Below are 22,081 nucleotides of genomic sequence, written 5' to 3'. Positions count from 1 at the left end.
TGAACATATATAAAATATATTGTAAACATATATAGAAAAGTATATCTAATTTAAAAATAAAATAATGAAGAGATAGCACTTTTTTATTATAACTGTTTACTTATAATTTAAATAGTTTACATCCTTGTGTATATTATTTCTTTGAATTGTTTGCAATTTTACAGAGATGTTACTTACATTTTATTTTACTATTTAAAATTATGTATATATGTACAATTATTCAAGTTTCTAAAAACTAAATCTATTATATTTTTGATATTGTTTTAAATAGTTGTGCACCTTAAAATCAATTTTTCCTACAATGTATTGAACTTGTGCATCGTTAGTATCATGTTTCTATTTAAAAAAATATATTTTAATTGTTTTGAATAGTTTAAATGTATCTAAAAATGATATTTGAGCCAAGTCACACATGCCACAATGCCACCTAGAAGCCATCGCTGGAAGTTCACCTCCAGTTCTGAGCCACATCAGCAAGTCATTGTGGGTATGCAAATTGCCCCAAATGCAAACCTTTTCTTTTTGCATTTGTCTACATATTATAATAATGTGTTTGTAATTCTTTGAATGTTTATAATTTTTTTACATTTGCTTTATCACTTTGAATCTCCCGAAATATGTCACGATTCTATGATTTCATGGAGATTCGTGGCGAATCGAGGACATTGTGAAGGACCAGCGGGACACCAAGTCGAACCTTTCGAATTTTGCCACAGGACTATAAATAATCAAATATTAATATAGAGTAGCTTCATCGTTATTACCATTTTTACACTCAACCTTGCCCACAATTGATCCCATGTTTGACATGTTGATTACATGTGTTCAGTGTACGCGTTTTCTTCCCTGATCTGTCTGGCCAGGGAAAGCCTTAAGAGAAGAAATGGTTCCTTTCTCGGGGCTGAGAAAACGAGTTCACAGCACCCACTTTGAAGGATTGGGCCTGTTTTTATTGCACCTTCTGTTACCAGTGAATGAGAAACACTGCCGCTTTAAGAACCAGGGACCCAGGAGGATGGGAGGGAGCAGGAGATGGGAGGAAGGGGAGGGACGAGGGAAAGGGAGTTCAGTTGTTACGTGACGGAATAAAGAGAAGGTTATGCAGAACTGGGCTCCCGTGTAGTTCATGGTCTGTACGTGATGGGGCCTGTCTGAAGCACAACAACTGGCAACAAAGTTATTGAGCGCTCATGTCGTGCGCAAGGTAGAACTGGCGGACCCAGCAGATCCGACGGAGGGACGGGGTGCCCAGCAGTGTGACGATGGGCCCAGCAGTAGGACGGAGGTACTGGTGAGTCAGCAGGACCGAGGGTGGGTCAGGTGTGCCCAGCAGTGTGAAGACGGAGGGACCGGTGCACCCAGCAGTGTGCTGGCGAGACAAGTGCGCCCGGTGAAGTGCCAATAAGTGAGGTGCCCAGGAGGGCACTGGAGCGGAGTTTCAGAACGGAGGACGGACCATCCGACACAAGAAAGGGCCCAGAACACAGCAAGGAAGGCAGCGGGAGCGGAGTGACTGATTGTGGGACTCCTTCAGAAATACATCCCGCCTGCATCCGTCATTGGAAAGTCTGCGGACAGACAACGGTAAGAGACACGCGGCCCCGTACTCCGAGCTACCCACAAGTCCAGGGACACAATCACGCACCAAAAGAGACACAGCCCCGTATCACGAGGCACCCACAAGGCCACGGACACATTGCCAGCAGCCCGTGCTCCGGCCTACCCACAGAGCCAAACCCAAAACGGCTGCTTATGGCCGTGCACTTTTGAACACCGCCAACAACACCAACAAAGGACCAAGAAGCCCACGTGTGACCCGGAAAGGACACAGACACATTGCCAGCAGCCCACGTTCCCGGGCGTTCACAGAGCCAGACCCGAAACGGCCGCATACGGCCATGCACTTTTGAACACCGCCAACAAACACCAACAAAGGCTCAAGAAACACAAGTGTGACCCGAAACGGCCACCGCATAAGGCCGTGCACTTTAAACACTGCAATCACCTCAACAAAGGCCCAAGAAACATGCCTGTTACCAGAAACAGCCGCCAAGAAACACGCCTGTGACCTGAAACAGCCGCACAAGGCTGTGCGCCTTGTATACTGACAGCAGACCACATCAAAGGCCCAAAACACGCATGTGCCAAGGACAGCAAGGCTGTGCGCTTTGTATACTGCCAGCAAAACACATCAATGGCCCAAGAAACTTGCGTGCGCCAAGGCCTGTGAGACCGCAAGGCCAGGCCAATGGCACATACCCATGGCCACATACCTACAAGCCCACACCAGAGGAACAACACCACAGGCCCCACAGCACACCGCGCACAATCAACCAGGGCAACAGCAGGGGTGAAGGTCTTAACGCAAACGCATCACTGCAGACGCCGCTAACGCCTCAGACAGGGGGGAAGAGCCCCACAGAACAACTTCACCGCCCAACCTGACATCACCAGGGACAATACCTCACAATGTCAACCGAGTGGAAAGGGACCAACACCAGAGGCCCCTCTCAAGATGGTTGACCAGGCACAGCAAACTGCTGACGCTGGAGCATGCACCCTCGCAAACCTGGGACCTGCATCCCGAGCCAACTTCTTGCGACGTCCTAACCCATTCTCCCTGAACCAACACCACGACCAGGGCCAAAGATGGGCAGAATGGGTCGAAGAGATAGAAGATTTTATGAGGGCGATAGGAAACGACGATGCACCAAACAAAATAGATGTATTTGCCAACCTGGCAGGAAAAGAAATAAAGAGCCTAATGAAGACAATTCCAAAACAGGAAAGAACCACGTACCAACGCCTCCTAGCAGCTCTCAACAGCAAATTAATAGTACTCCCCAATAGAGACTATGAACGATATGCGTTCAATCAATCCAGCTTCCCCACGAATCAATAGGGGAATTCATCATCTGCCTACACACCGTGATTTCACCAACTTTAATGACGGTGACCCAATCCGCCTGAGAATCATTGATGGATGTACCTCCTCCTTATTTAGAAAGCACCTACTGAAAAAAAACCTTTCCCTGCAGGAGATAATTGATCTGGCGCAAATATACAAAAGGGTTGATGCCCAGGCAGCAGCCATCGAGAACCCCAAAAAGAGTGAAATCATCGCCACCATAACCCCTGGACTGCCAGCATACACCAGATACCCTGTATTTCCGGGGAGACAAGGTTTCAGAGGCCCACCACAACACCCTCACAGTGACAAGCAATGCTACTGGTGCGGGTTTGAATACCCTCATAGGGGTCCATGCCCCACCATTGGAGAAAGGTGTCTGTGCTGTGGCCAAGACAACCATTTCCAGGCGATGTGCAAAGAAAAGCTGCCAGATCCCACGAACTACCGATTGGCACCACCGCCGAACCTAACCAGACATCTGGACCAGCCGAGAGAACCCATCGACTAGCGGAACCATAGACAGAGACCCACTAAGACCACTCCAGGAAGGGTATCCAAACCCAACGACAGCCCACCCAGAAGTGATCAGAGCCTAGGAAGACCTATATATTGAACCGACCAGGCGCCACTTGGACATGTACGACTAGCAACACAACCTCGAAGTGCAAAACTACCAGAACAACCCGGAGCTGGCCCACCAAGGAGGACATGGGCTGAGCCAAGAATATGACATGTGCACTAACCCCATTCTACGGTATGCCACGACCCATATGAAAACCCTCCACCATGGGAACTGCCAGAATCAGAAGACTTCCAACACTAGTCCTATGATAAGTACAGTAGAGAGTATGTGAGGCTCATCTCCACCTCATCGGACGAGACAAAAGCACCTAAGGTAATGCTACAAATTGGAGGCCTCCACAACCAGTTTGTCGTGGATACAGGGGCTGCCGTCAATGTCATGAATGAACAGCTATACCTTGTCATAGCGGCCACATACCCTCTGTGCAAGTCCCACTGCTACATTTTTCAATTGGGGGGCTACCCAAATGTTCAGGAAGGGAGGAATTCACTGACGGGCCCATAGGTCAGCGCTCACCCTCTAGAACTTGTAAGACAAGATAGCTGCACCATGTGAGGACAGGGGTTGCAGGATTCACTTACTCCAACACGACTAATAATGAGGACTCAGTAAGTTGGCAAAGGGAAGTCCGTTTAATGACAAGTACATCAAACAGAGAAACAAATGGAAATCAGCAGCATTGCGATCACCTGTCTTGCTCCGACTTCCTCGAACTTCAGTCGAACAATCGTTGTTATAAGCAAAACTCATCATCACTGATGTCTAATTCTATAAAAAATCATCATGCAATATAATTGGTTAGGAAAGGTAACTTAAGAATAGGTGTTATATCTGTATATGATAATAGGGCATGCGGTTTGGATAACTCTTATCGGGTGGGCATCTACTCCCATCCCACTACATCACGCATGATGGGCGTCACTACAATTACGACGTCCTATTGGTTACAGTATCTATAGGACCCTAGATTACATGGTCCATTGTAATTGGGCAAGTTACGCCCCTGGACATAAATCCCCGTTTTAATTAGCGGCATGCAGAATGGACACCCATGTGCCTGGTGTCCCAAGTTTCACCCTGCCTGCCTTCCATTAATCAGTGTTTTAGGGAGATGTGTCAATTAGTTGGCTAAGGATGGCCTTGAAACTGTAGTCTCTTATCGGGAAATGTTATGGCATCCTCGGGTCCTGGATGACATCAGGCGGTGGTACTTCTTCGCGCCTGGCTGGTCACGTGTTAGTTCACCATGAATCTGCTTCACTTTCCAGCTTTTAGTGCATTTCATTCTGTTTCAGCCTCACCACCTGCATGGGCCCCCCTTATCTTGACCTTCATGAGGCAGGCTGGTATGCTCTGAAGTTTGAGTCTTGTTAGCTGACCCTTTCCTCCCTTTCTCTGGTTGACCTCGATTTCCTAGGCATGAGCCGCTCTTAGTTGAGTTTCGATTGCGCTCTGTCCCCTGGCTTGGGCTTGTATATGAAACCCGACCAGTTAGGCCTTGGCCGCCTAGGTTTATTTCTGTTTTTACAAAATGGAGCCGCACTTGTATAATGTGCCTTATTGAGGTAGATATATGGTTGGTGCTTGCTGCTCTAACTTCTACTAAGCATTGCAAGCATTATCGATTTCTTAGCATCTTGCGTTTCAAGCCTATTTACACAGGTTTAACAGGTCGGTTGCTTCCATCTTGTCTCATAGCAACGTTTCCTTACGTTTTAACACCGTTTCTTCTCTGTGTCCATTATATTTATTTTCGTAGTTACTCGCACTGGCGTGCTATCTTCGATAGCTGCTTTTGTTCATTCATGAGTCTGTTTAGGCCCTTGTGTCATTTCCTCTGGCCTTCCATTAGGGCTCTTTGGTTCTCTTCATGGACCGTCTGTAAGTACTCCGTTTCGTGTCAGCGGCTGGTACAGCTGTCTGATAGGGTACCGTGCTGCCCAGGGTTGTCTGGTTATGGGTGCTTCAACAGGTATGGCTCTTCTGATGTATACTAGGCAGAGTCCCAGTGCAGCTCTTTGTAGGTTCATTTGCTCCTCATACGTCACATACCTTGGCGAGTACGCTCCTGGTACCTCAAATGAGGGGAAGGGGTGCAGGCCATGTCTGGGACCTCCTCAACACAACCATTAAAATCAAAAGGACAGTTCCTCTGTGATCTATCCTACAGAGGTTGCAGAGTCTCTATAGCCATTCACGTCATACAGAGTCCCTCTATCGGATGCTGTCTCCTCAGCTATCGGACAGCCCAAGCCCTGGCACATACAGGGCTTCCCGCCAAACACTAATCTTGTGCAATCGATAACCCACCAGCCCCTGGACATTGAGAGGCTCAGTACCCTATTCCCCAAGCTCTTTGAGGGCGTTGGTATGCTGAAAGATACCGTAATCCCAGTACCCCACGCAGGGTTGGTTTTCATCTTCAGGCACAGGAGACACAGGAATTGCAGCTTCTCCTACAACACAACATAATTGAAAGGGCGGAGGGCCCTACACCGTGGGTATCTCCCCTAGTCATCGTCCCGAAAGACAATGGGCCTCATTATGACCCAGGCGGTAAGGGGTTAACGGCGCTGTAAAAGGTGTCAGCGCCGTTAAACCCTTACCACCTAATTACGAGGTCCCTTTGCGGGTCCCTACCTTAACGGAACGGCTGGTTTTACCAGGCGGTAAGAATTGGACCCGCAAAGGGACCTTGGAGGTAATTACGGTACCGCAATTTGCAGTACTGTAACTACCGCCTTCCCCATTTGCATTGAGCCTTATGGGGGCAAAAATGGAAATGGGGAATGGCCAATGGTGAATGGGGAATTACCACCCCGCCAACCTTGGAATGGGGCGGTAATTCCGCCATTCACCATGGCAGAGTTGGTAAAATACCTGCTTCAACCATGGCGCTAATAGAGCCATGGTTAATGCCTGGGTCTAATGACCCCCAATGGACGACTTCATTTGTGCGTTGACATGCGCATTCCGAACACGGGCATCCAGCGAAAGAGACACCCGGGGCCCAGCATCGAGGACATGCTAGTGAGGTTAAACCAGGCCACTCGCTTTTCGAAACTGGACCTGAACTAGGGATACCGCCAACTGGTAATTGATCCCGCTTCTAGGCCAATCACAACACATGATGGACTGTTTCAGTACAAACGTCTCAACTTTGGGATCTCCCCAGCTGCAGAGATCTTTCAAGCTAATCTCCGTTGTATTTAACGCCCTCAACTACAGTGACGATATCCTCATCTTTGGAACCAATCAAGAACAACACGACAAAGCCCTCCCGGCGGTGTGCAACATCCTCCACACCGCTGGCCTCACACTAAATGGCCCCAAGTGCGACATCAACAAAGACAGCCTGCTCTTCTTTGGCCACATCTTTTCAAATCAAGGCATCACAGCTTACCCGGAGAAAATCAAGGCCATCGCCAACCAGCATGCTACCGGGATATCTGAACTGTGGTCATTCCTGGGGATGCGCTTGTTATCTACCGAAATACGCCACCATCACAGACCTCCTTCGAAACCTACTCAAGAAAGGAGCCCATTTAACTGTGACAAACAATGCCAGGATGCCTTCTGGACCGTAAAACAAGAACTTGCCAACCATCGACAACTGGCATACTTCGACCCAAATTGGGACACCGACCTCACGGTTGACACTAGCGCTGTGGGTCTTGGAGCAATACTAGCCCAGTCTGACCCCAATGACAACGGCAAACGTAAAATCATCGCATACGCCAGCAGAGCCCTGTTGCACATAGAAAGAGCCTACTCTCAAGCAGAACGCGAAAGCCTGTCAGCCATGTGGGACTGTGAGAAATGTCATCATTTTGTCATCGGGAGGAGGTTCACCCTCATTACGGATCACCAAGCACTGTTGTCCCTATTTGGCAATCCCAAAACCAAGATGCCCCCTTGTATCGAAAGGTGTGGCATTAGACTCCAAGAGTACAACTACAAGATCATCTTCAAGCCAGAGCAGGGTGCCAACCCGGCTGACAACTTATCCCGACACCCGGAAGGGGGAACAGAGACCACCATGACACGCGAGGCGGAGGACTACATTTCATACCTGTCCATGAACGCACTTCCCCCCACGGTTACCACAGAAGGATTTGCCTCCAAGAGCAGAGCAGACCCCACCATACAGGCAACAGTGCGTCTCACCAATGAGAACAAGTGGAAACATCTCCGACTCTGAACATTGCACGGGAGGGGAGGTAGATAGGAAAGACCTAGAGAGGCTAGCCAAAATACAAACAGAGCTGGCGACAACAGACCAGGGCACGCTACTAAGAGGCAACCGGCTGGTAGTCCCCAAAGGCCTCAGGAAAACGCTGGTGATGATAGCCAACGAGGGACACCGATGAGTTGAAAACACAAAAAAGATATTAAGGAACCAAGTATGGTTCCCATACATGGATGTCATTATGGAGGACGTACTAACACACTGTGGGCCCTGCCAGAAAGCAGCACTGAGCAAACCTCAGAGGATAGCCATGGATTTCTATGGCCCTCTTGAGGAGGGAGGACACATGCTGGTCACGGTGGAGGAATATTCCCGATTTTCCCTTATCAAACACGTGCAGTCAACGGCATTCCACCACGTAGCTCCAGTGATAGACAAACTGGTCAGTGAATGGGGAATCCCTGTCACGGTAAAGACTGACAACGGCCCACCATTCATGGGGCAGGAATTCCAGAGACTGGCAAATCATTAGAGGCTTTCACCACCAAAACGTTACACCACTGTGGCCCTAAGCCAGCGGCATGGTGGAAAGATTTATGGCCACAATTAAGCGAACCAGACAAAAAGCCATAATAGACCAGATGCCACAATCAGAAGCAATATGCCAGATGCTGCAGAGTTACAGGAACACGCCTCATGAGACGACAGGGCGAACACCTGCAGAACTCATGATGAAATACCGGCCACAGACTTGCCTTCCCCAGGTGGAAGACTATACCCCCGAACAGGATGCAGAGATCCAAGAAAGAGATGCGGAAAACAAACGAAAAGCCAGGGAATGGGCAGACCGAAAGAGAAGGGCCAAGGAGCCACAAATCCCATTTGGAGAAACCGTTGTGGTCATACAAGGACAACAAAGGAAAACGGACTTGTGATACAACCCAGAGCCATTCCTAATTACGGCCATCAAAGGGCCAATGGTGACAGCAATGGGAGACCAAGGCGAGGTAACACAGAACGCATCATTCTTCCGAAAGTTATACACAGAAGAAGTAGACTCAGGAGAAGAACCGTCAACCGAGCTGGAGGAAGACGACAATTGAGAAGACAGAGGTGCCACAAGCTGAATCATCAAGCGAAACGCGAGAGTCACCTCGCCAGCCCCAGAGGGCCACAAGGAAACCCCAGCGTCTGATTGAACAGATTTCACCCAGGAACTTTCTTGCTAAGTGCGGGAGAGGTGTTACCAGTGAATGAGAACGCTCATTAAGAACCAGTGACCAGGATGATGGGAGGGAGCAGGAGGCTGGAGGAAGGGGAGGGACGAGAGAAAGGGATTTCAGTTGTTACGTGACAGAATAAAGAGAAGGTTATGCAGAACTGGGCTCCCGTGTAGTTCATGGTCTGTACGCGATAGGGCCTGTGTGAAGCACAACACCTTCATAGGAACCGAACAACAGCACATTTTTCTAGTCCTTCTTGCAAAAATCTGGGTGCAGTGGACATTTTTTTCCAAACACAGTTGCCCACAGTTGACAAGCACGCTTTGGACATTAATATGGTGAACCAAGGCACACATGCAAAGCCTACCTCTCTGCATTGGGCCAGTTTTTATTTTAGTTTTTTTAATATGACATGTTTCATGAATTTGCATGCCTATTTGCACAGGAGCCATACTGTATAAGCGCATTATAAATAGCCAATAAATACATGATCTTCTCTGTGTCGGATCCAATTTTAGTATATGTGTTTCCAAAATGAGCACATGATGTGCCAGTTTTAAAGGTACTGTTGCAGGTGACCGACATGCATCACTAATTCAAACGTGCCTTTAAATCAAACCATGTGAGATTGTGAATGCTCAATCATAATCAAACACTGGCTTAGCAGCAAGCATGCATATACAATTAGAAGCACCCATTTTAGCAGAACCTTTAACATTTTGGGTATAGCCTTCAAATGTGAGAGGACAAGGGTGCTGGAGGAACCTCAGATTGCTGCGTAAGAAATAGGGTAACATCAGTTTTTGCTGCAGTAGAATTCCTCACATTTTTGGATCAAATTTTGCACCAAATATATGGGGGGTCGGTTTTTCGAATAAATAAAGTAGAGGGGTTAAGGAGAGGTTGCCTGGTGGAGGTCTTCCCTCGCATATAATTGTGGCAAAATCGATCAACATAAAAATGCGATTATTTTCGATAAAATCACATAGAACCTAGAAGTGGTATCTATCTTCCTTTACATGCCGCTAATTTTCTCAAGAACATTAATTTACACACTTTCTGTTTTTACAGTCAACAACTTTCAGCAATATTCATCTCTCGAAACCCAACGTGAAGATGCCTAAGCTACCAAAACCATCCCTCAAAATCTTTGGAAAACGAGGTATGTTCATAATATTTGGAGTTCCTCTTCAATTGGTTAGTGTCTCTAAACTTTTTTTGTACACCCCAAATGAAGAATGCATGATACTACTGTTAACGACAGTGCAAGAGTGCACAAACTTGCAGCAGATTTAATGTGACAGAAAAAACGGGGTGTAGGTAGAATACTATTGTAAAAAGTGTGTGGAAAACCCCCTGTCGATCCAGCCTGAAACAGGCAAGAATCCTGTAACGAGAACCCTTAAAGCACAAGAGATAGTCCTGAATATATACAGAATGTATGCCCAACTATGTATTACAAAAATACCAGGCACCATGAAGGGGATTTATGCAAACTCAAACAGGGTCGCGGACTAAGAGTTTACATAGTCGAAGAATTCTCGTTTTGAAATAGTTCAAAGGAGCTGATGATGCCAATAAATAAATATGTAAATGAATAAGTTAGTAGATTGTTCTCGTATTTAGAGGGGCTGCTGTTTGATGTTGTTGAAAAGGGAATTCCCCCTTTACTTCTCCCCCAAAAATCCTCATCTTTATTTACCTCTTCTACATTCACTCCTTCGGACATTGAACACTTCTGCTTTTACCGCATCTGCATCTTCTAATGTTGACGTTTAGGATTATATTTAGAAATTGGGTTAGAGTTAGGATGAGGGTTGGCTCAGGGTTTAGTGAGGGTTCATTTTAAAGGTAAGGAAAAAGTTAGTGGTAGGTGGTATGGCTTAAGGGAAAAGATAGGGATACTAAAAGAAGGGGGACTTTAGGTGGATTTCCACTGTAATGATGAAGTTTAGGATTTAGGATCGGGGTTGGCAAAAGCATTTAGCTTACAGTAGATTTAAGGGTAAGGTAATGAAAGGGTATGAGATGGGGTTTGGCATAGAAGAAGGATAGGGGTAAGCTTAAATCAAGGAATATGGTTAAGGTTAGGATTGGGGTTACGGATGGGGTAAGGGGAATAACATGGGTTTGAAAAGAAACGGTTTACAGGGGGATCACCTCCCCCTGTAATGACAAAGTGAATTTTAAAAGTGAAAGACAAATACATTAACGGTATAAAGAGTGTGAGAAAGGCATGGTGCTCAGAGGTAGTCACAGACACAAAAAGACAAGTTGCAAAAACCTTTATTTATAGAAATGGGGTTTGAAGAATGCCTAACGTTCTCTATTTCTAAATTGGAGTAGCCTTGACCATTTAGATAAAGAAGAAAGAATAGTCCAAAAGTCTGTCTGTCAAAATTAAAGAATCTGTATGTGTCACATCTATGCTTGGCCGCACTCTCTAACTTAACAATGTGCAGGTTATTGGATAAAGCATATAAGTGTCTCAAAAGAATACCAGGATAACCATGGAGTTTCTTTTCAACTCCCTTCCCCAAACTGAAGTCACACGGGATCTCCACAAGTTCAGTTTGTTCCAAACAGTTCACAAAAAGGCAGTACAATACTTGTCTTATCTACCACGGTTCATGTACTTCTCTCAGGCTTCCCTTGCCCGTTTCAATGCTCTCTAGTATAACACAGTTCTGCTTTAACAATATTCTCTTTCTTGGGCTTCTTTCGCCTGCTTCAATGACTTGTTACCTTTGACTCTTTAATATTTTACATTACAACATTTCATCCTCTTGATGCACGGGGTTCCCTTCCCCAATCTTCCTGCTTTCATAATGTGGTTTATGTCAAAAAACTTTCAAAATGCATAGCTTTACTCATCCGCAGGCCTGACCACTCGGACACTGTTGCATTCTGTTATCTTATTCCTTATATTCGGTTAGTCTTTCCTCAAACTTGCATTCTAGCACTACGATAAGTTCCACTTTCTTGTCTTTGTCTTAAACATGCTCTTTTGCACTCCGACAAGTTCCACTTCTTATCCTTCATTTAATCATTCAGTTTTGTTTCATCCGATCCCCTTCCAGATCTCATTTCACTCAATATTCTACTCCATAGCCTTTCCCTTCGGCTTTCACTTGAATTACATTTATGTAACTCGCTTTTCACCTTAGCGATACTTTGTTTAACTTTTACATTTCACAGAGACTTTTGACAATGCGGTATTCCACAGGACCACTCTGTTACTTTGTTTCATCACAGTTCAGAACAATCAAAGCTTTTTTTCAACGAGTCTCGTTTCTTACGCGAAACCTTGCCTGCAACTTGGTTATCATTTGGGTCTTTACAAATCGGGCTCTCTCATCACGTTGAACTCACCGGTTGTACTTTAACAATACGTGCTTTACGATTCTTTTATCCAAGGCCAGGGTCTCTACCCTCCTGCCCCTCAGACCATCCTGGGTTGTCTGGCTGTCCCAGGGAAACAAACAATCTCTTGGCACACAGTTTAGAGAGATTAACTAGGCTCCGTTTGACAAACCTGAACCCGTAGGCCCTTTAAGCGAGGTAACAATTTATTGTATGGATGGGGATACAGAAGTTACTCTTACACCAATAATAAGACCTAGCTGTTTAATTTGCAATTGTCTAAAACAGGGAGTACAACGGACATCAACAGACATTTGCTGAAGTCTCTCAACATTTCACATGAAAAAACACATATTTATAACAAAAACCCACCATCAGTGACGTCTTACTACGTGGCAAAATAAGAAAACCTATTTGGTGTTGTGATAGGCTTAAGGGGAACATCTAGGTATACCTTTGATGGGGGATAGGATAGTGATTGGATCTCTAGCATCAGATGGACAACTTATGCCCACCCCTAGCGCAAGTCATCTTCACTGTCATAAAAAACAACGTTTCCTTGGTTTTCAAACTATAAGGCTTTTTACCACATGCCCCTCCATAATTGGTTGGCACGCTTGTACCCTTCTGGAATATTCCACTCGCTAGCAGCACGCAACTGGTACCCCAGGAGCTTGACTATGGCTTCCCACCTAATTAGCCCATCATCCATCATCACTCCTGCTGTCTGCCATTCGAATTGTCTTTGAACTCAGCCTTGCAAAGTATCACTGTGCCTGAGAATAAAGGGGAGTGTGAGCACAGTCTTATCTCCAGTCTCGAATTGGCTTGCCCAAAGTCTATTTCCATCTACACCATGTGACAGAAGTCAGTGTTTTAGTTCCTTCCTCACATTTAAAACAATTAAATGAATAAGACTTGCCGCTAATAGTGTTTTTCCATTGAACCTCAACAGGAGCTTGCCTCGCTTCTTATGTTCATTGTATCTTCTGGAAGAGATAACCAGTTTCTTGGCTGCCTCAACTCTTGACACTGGGCCAGACAAGCCTTCTCGAATCTTCCTTCATCGTCAGCCGTCTTTCTTTGCTGTGCCACACTTTCAGCCCTTTTCTGTTTGTGGGGTCCTAGTTTGCTAAAATACGATGTGGAACATCCAGATTCTATACACATGTATATATATATATACAGTTTATAAAGCGATTTGCATTTTTTTCAATGCTCTTCACATGTGCAATCTTCATTCCTGCACATGAAATGTTACTCAACTCTTCACTTTGTCATCAGATTTTATAAGGTTTATATACTTTCTTCCTTGGCATCTCTTCTTGGTGCTTCATCCCTGCTTCATGTGACATCACCAGTCTCTTGCCTTTGTCACTTCATACTTGTTCAGGAACCTCCTTTTCTCTGCCGATACATCATGTAGGGCTTTCTCAATGGATACCTGGTTTCGAGGATACCTGGTTTCTAGGATTCTTCACGGGATAGGTACCATTATCGGCGTCGTACATGTCACAATTTCTGTCTTCCAACATATAGGAAGAATGGGGCCGGGACTTCCGGTAGAGGCATTTGACTCCTCCTCTACAAACCCTTTCGGCTTCTACAAGACACAGCTCTCTTGCCATGCTTTTTCCTGCTTCAGCCTGCTGCCTTGTACCGACTCGGCATCCCGTACTCACATGCCTGGTTCTCAATAGCCTCTGCTCAGCTGCTCACCATCTCGCCTGCTCTCCTTCTAGAACTTGCACCTGCCTTCCTGGCTTTCAGTGCTCATTTTGTGAATCTGTGTCCCACCTTTTTTACTTAGTTCGGTTCTCAATTGGATTCAGGTGTTTGTGATCGTAATTATGTGCCTGACTTCGCCTGGCCTCATTAGAGGGACATTCATAGAAAGAGAAAAGTTATCTTGAGTGTAGGAGTTTCATTGTGATGTTATAAGATGGGAGAAGCCTTGAGGGCTCTGGGGAAACCAGGGGTCTGACTGACAGTAGCCTAAGGGGATAGCGGGCACGAAGTTATTTGAAAAGGGGGATACCTTGTCTCAACCTCACCCAAATGAGCCTCCCTCACTGGTCCGCACCCAGGGTCGGGATCCAAAAGCAATGGCCCTCCCCTGGCCACCTGTTTGGTAGGTTCCCTGGGAGTGGGAAGGGAAAAAAACTCAGGTTTTTCACAAGAGGTAAAAATGACAAGCTAAAAGTATGGCCCGGTGAATGCAGAAGAAGTGAAGACATTCATCCATTGGAAAGAGCAGGTGTCTGTGATTTAATGTGAACAAGTCACTTTTCCTCAGAGTGGAAAGGCTGAGTGATTTGAACATTCACAGAATGGCACCATGACTGATAATATGTTTTAAAACTTCTTCATGTGGGTTTGGTTTTCAAGGTGTATCGCTCACTACCTAAGCACTTGCCTCAGACTTGGGGCCAGCTTCCACTTTGCAAGTTTAAATCCAAGGCATGGCCAACCCAGCCCTCTATTTTCCTATGTAAACAAATTGAGTACCATTGCATTGGAAATAATAACACCTGCTATTACAGCGCTTAGAAGCAGGAAGAATCTGTCAAGAAGTGTTACATAAGAACACACATTATTCTGAACAATACTGAAGGAAAACAGTATTTTCTCCTTTCAATAGAGGTGCCTTGAACTGATGAAATGCTGCTGTATTTTGAAAGGCTGTCTGTGGTTTCTGTGAAGTGCATCTGTCTTTGAGCACCCAGGCCCCTCCCTTTTCATAGGTGTGGGGGATGGGGCGTGTCTGTCACAAATGACTCCCATGAGCTTCACCTGCTGTCAGCTAGTGTTTTATGACATCACAATCATAACTAGATGATTAGAAATGAACCCGACAGTTCTGATACCACAAGCAGAGGATTAAAGACACATTATATCAAATGTTCCTATAAACAGTATATTTTTGACAGTCTGCAATAACTTTACAATCCTACAGTAGTTATGTACCAACCAGCTGATTGCAATGTAATGGGGGGTTAGGATGTGATTACTTTCCATTCAGGGATTCCTTGAGGGAGGGGTTTCATTTATGTCCTATGAAAATGATGGTGTAAATGCACACCCCTGACAGACACTTAAGGGGCTAACTCTACCCCTGTTATGGTATCTTATTGAAGTATTGCGGGTTTTCAAGCACAATCCAAGGTTAACATAACACTATTACAGGGACTATAGAGGCACCAAGAGAAGTAGGTTTTAACATTTTGTCTAAAGGTTAGAAGTCCTTTCATACTCCAGAGCAAGAGGTGCAGTTCACTACATAAGTAGCCGGTTTATTAAAAAAGATTCTTCCGTCCAAGTTCTACTTCCCATATGTAGTTATCCTTCCTGTATCTAGGGGTTTCTACAAGAATGACCATAGAGGAGCAGGGGGCCAGGGAGACAGAACCACAGCCACAGAAGATACTATGCCCAATCCACAGCGCCCCCTGTGATGCAGTGTGACAGGATCAAAGGAGCCACCACATTTTGAAGCATTTTCAGATCGGCCACTGTATAGTTTAGGCCACCAAATTAGATCCCGCTGGCTTAGTCTATATGTGTCTTCGCCAAAGCAGGCGCAAGGATTTAAGCAGCCCTAAATGAAAGGTAATGTTGCCGTCCCAAACCCCTACCAAGCCAACACCATATTCTATGACACCTGTGCTTACCTCCAAAAGTGGCCTGACCTCTGTCCATGTGTGCCCTGCTGGCCAGATTCACAAGCTCCCCTGGTGCACGTATTCACATACACACACATAAAGACACACACATACCCTGCCAGCTTCATTGCGAAACAGAAAAGACAGTACCAAGGAAGAGAATGAACAAGGTAAGTGCAAGCTTCTATTGCAAACATGTACTACAGCAAGAAACCCTCACATGCAATACAGCATCGGAAGAGCAAGTGGAAGTTTCCTCACAAAAAGTACAGCATGTGCAGGCGGTATTGTATGAACAGAGCCAGTACATGTCTCCTGCACAAACATGTACAGCCTCGGTAGTGCCAGTGCAAGCTTCCCTCACGGTTTAGTTATGGTACTACATGTCAAAGTCAGTACACGTTTCAGTCACAAACTGATACATGTACAGCTCAAGCTGGGCCAGTGCAAGCGACCCCCAGCGCAACAATTAACAACATCTTTAAAGTTAAGTGTACCCTAGGGTTTCAGAAACAAGCTTCCCAAAGCAACGGTTACAAGTACAGCATGGCCAGGCCATTGCACACTTCCCTCACAGCTGAGTTCATGTATAGAATTAGCAGGACCCATGCAATCTTCACTGACACAAAACAGGAAAATATGGCCAGGACCAGTGTAGGGTTCAGTTGCAAAGAACAGGTACAGAATTGGTGCTGATTCCCGTGCAATCTGCACTTTTCCACACTTGTCAAGCAACCTGATTTAAAATGCCCCTCCTCGCCCTGCAGCTGGCATTGGCTCTGTACAAGGGTTACATTGTGCTGGCCAACCATTACCTGCCCTTGCCCCCATAATCCCTCTATGCCAGTCTTCTTTTTATGTGAAGGTGGTGGGGTCTGAGTGAAGTAGGTAGGGAAGGGGCGATTAAAGAAGTTGCAGACATGCATGCATGCACAAAACTGCTCATTCACTAAAACTAGCCAAGGACAGGAGCTTTTGCCCTGTGCAGAGAAGGTCCTCATGCTCTAGTCTCCGAAACTGCCTGCTAGCCAGTTCAGGGTTTAGACTATGGGGTGCTCCATAGACTGTGCGGCAGAGTGGATCAGCTGGAACAGAAGTACACCTTTGGAGCATAAGGGCATTTCAGGCACATAGCCATCAGCACCGGTATCCTGTGATTCCATCGAATGCAAAGCATCGAATGCAAAAGCATCAAGAAAATGCAGTTTATTAAAGGTAAAGGTTTTATTTTTATTATAATGGGGTTTAAGGGGTAAAAAAACAGGGGTCGAGAGCCCCCCATTAATAAAAATGGAAAAAAATGAAAAGAAATGCTTTTTTCCCCGATGCTTTTGCATTCGATACTTTTGCATTCGATACTTTTGCATTCGAGGCTATCGCTATAAACCTCAGCACCCCCATTATACAATGTCACATCACTGGCCGCCTTGTTGTTTCGGCCTTGCTTTTAGGTGCCTAAAGCTACACCTCATTGGTGACGCCCAATGAGGCCGAAACATGTCTGGGGATTCTTGTGGTCTCGTGCAGAAGGGATGTAACCAAGCAGTTCAGGCTGCACTGCCCCTTTTGGGGTGGGACCAAGCCTGATTTGCATATGTTCTTTCCCCTTTCTGTAAAGTATTGGCAGACTGAAGAACGATGGTCTGGAGGGTTAATTCTAAACCTTCCTACAACAATCTCTTTGGTTTTGCTAATTTTTAAACATTAATCCTACAACGACCGTTCATTTAGACTACAGCATTTAAGTGTAAGTTTAACTTGCCTTTTACAAACATCAGAAGACCCACATTACAACGTTGACAGGTTGAATTCTGCGGATTTACCCTCAACATGCGTGTATTTGTATTTGTGTTGGCATTTTGTTTTTGAATTAGTATTTTGCAAACATAGCTATCAAGCAATAGAGCGCTGTACAAATTATTTGGGGTTAAAATAGGTCAGTTCAAGGGAAGGTTAGAGGTTGTAGTAGCTTCAATGTCTTACACTATGGAGGTGGTATATGCATAGGAGATATTCTCACATAGCATATAATTCCATGTAATGTAAGTAGTTTAATGTAATTGGTCTTGTATTGCAGCCTTTTGTAATGCGCGGTTTTATAGGAAAAGGGGGAAGGTCATTAGTGGGACAGTGAAAGAGGTAGATGTGAAACCTATGGTGTTGATGGGTGTTGGGCAGAAGCAGTCCGTTCCTGTGCACCAATCTGCTTTCGATATGTGTTTGAGAAGGAAACCTGGGAGTATGTCTTCCAAAGAGAAGGGCCTAAGACCAGCTAGACCTACCACCGGCCTCTGCTTATCTTGGCTTTGTAACCTACACCAGGTACATACACAAATACAACCCCTAAGTAGTACGTATTTGTGTTTGTTTGAATGAATGTGATTACAACAATAACACATTTACACAGTGCAGAGGCATTCCCCGGATGGGTGTCTGGACAATAACACAAAGGTGAGAACAAGCGGTGGTCCAATTTATGTGGATGTGAATAAAATTAGACAAATACCAGGGACAAAAAAAAACAAAAAATACAACTAAGATAACCATAGGACTCCATGGGGTTGGGGATAATGGAAACACAGGTTCTGTCTATGACAGAGCCGGTGTTTCCATGTCCGCCTGCAGGCGGGTGTTGTTAAACCCGCCAGGTCAGACCTAGCGGGAGTGACACCTACCGGCTGCAGGACTCTTAATGAGCCGGTTCGGAAAGAACAGTGGTCGCGGTTTTACCACCACCGTTTTTTCCGGACCAGCAAGGTCGGAATGAGGCCCAGTGAGTTGAAAATTCCTTAATGTCATCAAAGTGAAACTCATTAACTCAATTAGCGTGTTTTGTATTCCATTTAAACCGAGGTGCCCCAGGTTGGACACCCAGTTAGTGGTTAAATCAAAGTTTTCAGCTGAGCAAGAGAAGTAAATGAAAGGACTTTGAAGAACGTCCTTGAAAATGTGTGAAGGTATGGAGGCCTTATCAGTATGTGTGCTTCCTAGGTTCATGCATGCAGCAATTTAAAATTCTAATTGTGCAAGTAAGGCAGAATATAAAACATATAATGAAGATGTTTTGTTCTCTTCACTTTAACATACATCATTTCAAAATAGAATCCTGCTGAGCAAGGTCTTGTGGTTTCATTTCACTTGCATTATATTGTAATTCAAATTATGTTTCTCCTCACAGCAACCCCCTTTGAGGCTTCTCCGAAACAGCTTCATGTAACACAAGTATGCTGACTTGAACTTTCCAATTGAAGCAAGTGCCTGAAAGCTCACACCATAGAGAATGCAACCCGTTAGGGAAGAAAGTCCCAGGTTGATTTTGTAAGGATAACAATTAATCTCACACGCAGAGAAGAGCAACAGCAAAGAACTCTGGTGCTAAGAACTTTCTGCCGAAAATGTAGCACACGCAGAATCTTATAATGGAAAACATTGTCATAGATGATGCAATAAAAACCTGCACGGCTGGTTGGTGTGCACCTATACGTGATCCGACTGCTCCATAGGAGATGTCAGGTCATTGGTTCCAGCCCAGTCCGTCTGTCTTCCATCAAGTGGGTGCTGCGGTGATCATCTTCTTCTCTTGTCGAAGGTCAAATAACAAATTAACTACACTCCTAACATAATGCTACTTTATCACTATACTGTGCACCTGGCAGGCCTCAAGACAGGCACAAAGGAAGTTCTGGGGCACTCTAACTTTCACACACACTTTCCACTCCCTCTCTTCTGCGCCAAACGGCTCCAAGGTCTCCACCCTCGTTTTGAACTATAATTTAACCGTCCCAGCACCTCGCAATACAAATCATACGACTGTCGTTCAACGATGTGCCCTGTCTGTCCTCTTTCAACATTTCAGGACTTGTTATTTTGGGGTTGATGGTCAAAGGGCTTCTGGTGCAATGGAATTCAAGGATCTTAAGGATTAGTCAGTTATATGGGCTATAACTCGTGGTCGCCTGGGGATGGGCTGGGTCTTGCTTTGGCCAATGTGAGATAACATGAACACCAGATGCCGGTCTGTGATCTCAGTCTTGTAGGGCACATTCCTCTCGAGTAAAAAACACATCTTTGCAACACTGTTAGAACAATGCATAGGCATTGTGGCGGTTGGGGGTGTGAGCTGTCTTCATGGGACCTCAGGCATGGCTAGAGATTTCCATTGTCTCACAATTTGGGCCTAGTGCATGCAATGCTGCATTTGCCGCGCAGGCCTATGATTACTAATATCTACGCAAAATAGCTACACTATGTGAGTTGATTATATTTGATTATATTGAAGTGGGGTCCTTCGCATTGGGAGGTGGTCCTTTCACCATCCTACCTGCCCCCTAGCCCATCATAGTGCTTTGAATGCATCTCGCCTCACTCTAAAGCACTTAGGAGGGTGGGACGGGGCTGGCCCCTGCACAACGCAAGCCATTACTCCTTTTGAAGAATTCTTCAGACACTTTCATTAACATATATTTTTACTGAATTCTCACAATGTTAGAAACACTCATACAAGTGCATATAAGTGCATATTACACAAGCAACAAAAACAAAGTAAACCACAATCAGAATTTCAAATAAAAGCAGAATACAATGGATTATGGAAACCCCTAAAGACCTAATTGATGCAGTAGGCCAACCCCACAGGGAGCAACCTGTATCTGTGTTTTCTATGTGTAAGGTTGCAGCAGACTATTAGAGATATGTGACATAATATGATAAGCTGCAGCTTTCAGAACCAATCAGGGCACATACTCCTCCCTGGAAGGTCAAGATAGTGTCTAAGGCCATATGATTACGTAGGACCATAATGTGCAAGGCTACTTGTTTATGGTATGTTAGGGTCAAGGTTTCAGAGGTATCATTGGTCCTTTTCCAACAATAGTGACCTCCCTTGATCTTACTTCTTTTTAGCATGATGTCCACCCCGGTACTAGATAACGCATAGCTTTAGTGAACTCCTCCCACCCTGATTCTCTCTTATGCCTTGGAATGGAAGGTAGTTTAGCATACTGTCGGATGGTGGCTAGGAAATATCCCATGTAACAAGAACCTGACCAGTCCATCGGAAGCCAACTGTAGGTGGAAGTTCTGCAAAGTATGTACCTTGGTATGTGGCATAGCCTGACATAATAAATGAGTATGCTATTTAATAAAAGAACAAAATATTATTAGTGACATTATTAATGGTAGATAGGGTATATCTAATACCCATAGCCAGTGTGCCCTGTTTTCCATAGCTGAAGAGGCCTTTTGTGTCATGAACTACAGAACACTCCCCTTTTGGACTTCCTGGTCCTTGTCTCAACGGGGCTTACACTCCCTTGTACTTCTAACATGGCCGTCCACTGTGAAACACCTTCCTCGCTCTACACCTTAGACGTAGCGTGTTCTATTTATAGACCACGCCTCCTGCGGCTCCGCGCGTCTCAATGCTATTGCAAAGTAGCGACCAGATGTCTGCTCCGTAGCTCGCGGTATTGTTTCCCTTGCTTCTTCCAGCCTACCCCATTCCTAGTCCCTTTCCTTCCTTTCATTTTTCCTGGACTCGTGTGCTAGTTGCGCACTCTGTTAATTTCCTGGATTCCTAGATCCTTGCATCCCGGAACTTTGAACGTACGCTGGAGTCGGAAGAGACTCGTGCAGCCTTATTCAAGACCCGATCAGTCCGCAAGAAGACATTGATCAAGAAATCCAGCAAAGATCGAACTCAGGTGAGAAGGGGGGAACTCCTTGACATTTTGTAGGAGTGGATAGTATGACAGAGAGAGGTTTCTTTCTTATCTCACGAGGTGAGGAATAGTTTGGAGGCCTGATGAACATAAATGAGGACCCCCTAACCCATACGAACATCAGAACCGCCTGTGTCCGAAACAAGTTTCACATCATCACAGGAGGCCTCCCAATCAAAGGGAAGATGTGTAATGGGGATCCCGGAATCAAAATCACAGGAACGTGTGTTCAGGTCCAACAGTCAGATGTATTTTGGATATAGGCATACTGCCGTGTCACGTGAAAATACCTGCTCATGCTCTGCATCCATGGATGAACACCAATGCCTACGGCTCATGCTAAGCCATGCTGAAAGCGTCTGCAGTCAGTAAGTCATATAGTATGGTCAGTTCTGCTCAGTCTAAGTTCAGGTGCACAACAAAGTTCAGA

The 22,081-nt window shown here is 45.3% G+C and overlaps 1 protein-coding gene across 5 annotated transcripts in view; it reads left to right on the top strand.

Annotated features, from left to right (window-relative positions):
- The window catches only part of LOC138453201 (adhesion G protein-coupled receptor F5-like), a 584,850-nt gene that overhangs the window by 544,892 nt on the left and 17,877 nt on the right, over positions 1 to 22,081 (top strand). For all 5 annotated transcript variants that reach the window (XM_069605826.1, XM_069605823.1, XM_069605825.1 and 2 more), the window contains one exon: positions 9,978 to 10,068. In XM_069605826.1, the coding sequence (XP_069461927.1) occupies positions 9,978 to 10,068 (91 nt within the window). The remainder of the gene's footprint in view (positions 1 to 9,977; positions 10,069 to 22,081) is intronic.

This window comes from Ambystoma mexicanum, chromosome 4p (genome assembly GCF_040938575.1).
Source record: "Ambystoma mexicanum isolate Mex_15411 chromosome 4p, UKY_AmexF1_1, whole genome shotgun sequence".
NCBI classification, from domain to species: Eukaryota; Metazoa; Chordata; class Amphibia; order Caudata; family Ambystomatidae; genus Ambystoma; species Ambystoma mexicanum.
The sequence above is the reverse complement of the archived record's forward strand: the minus strand, read 5'-3'. Positions and strand labels throughout refer to the sequence as shown.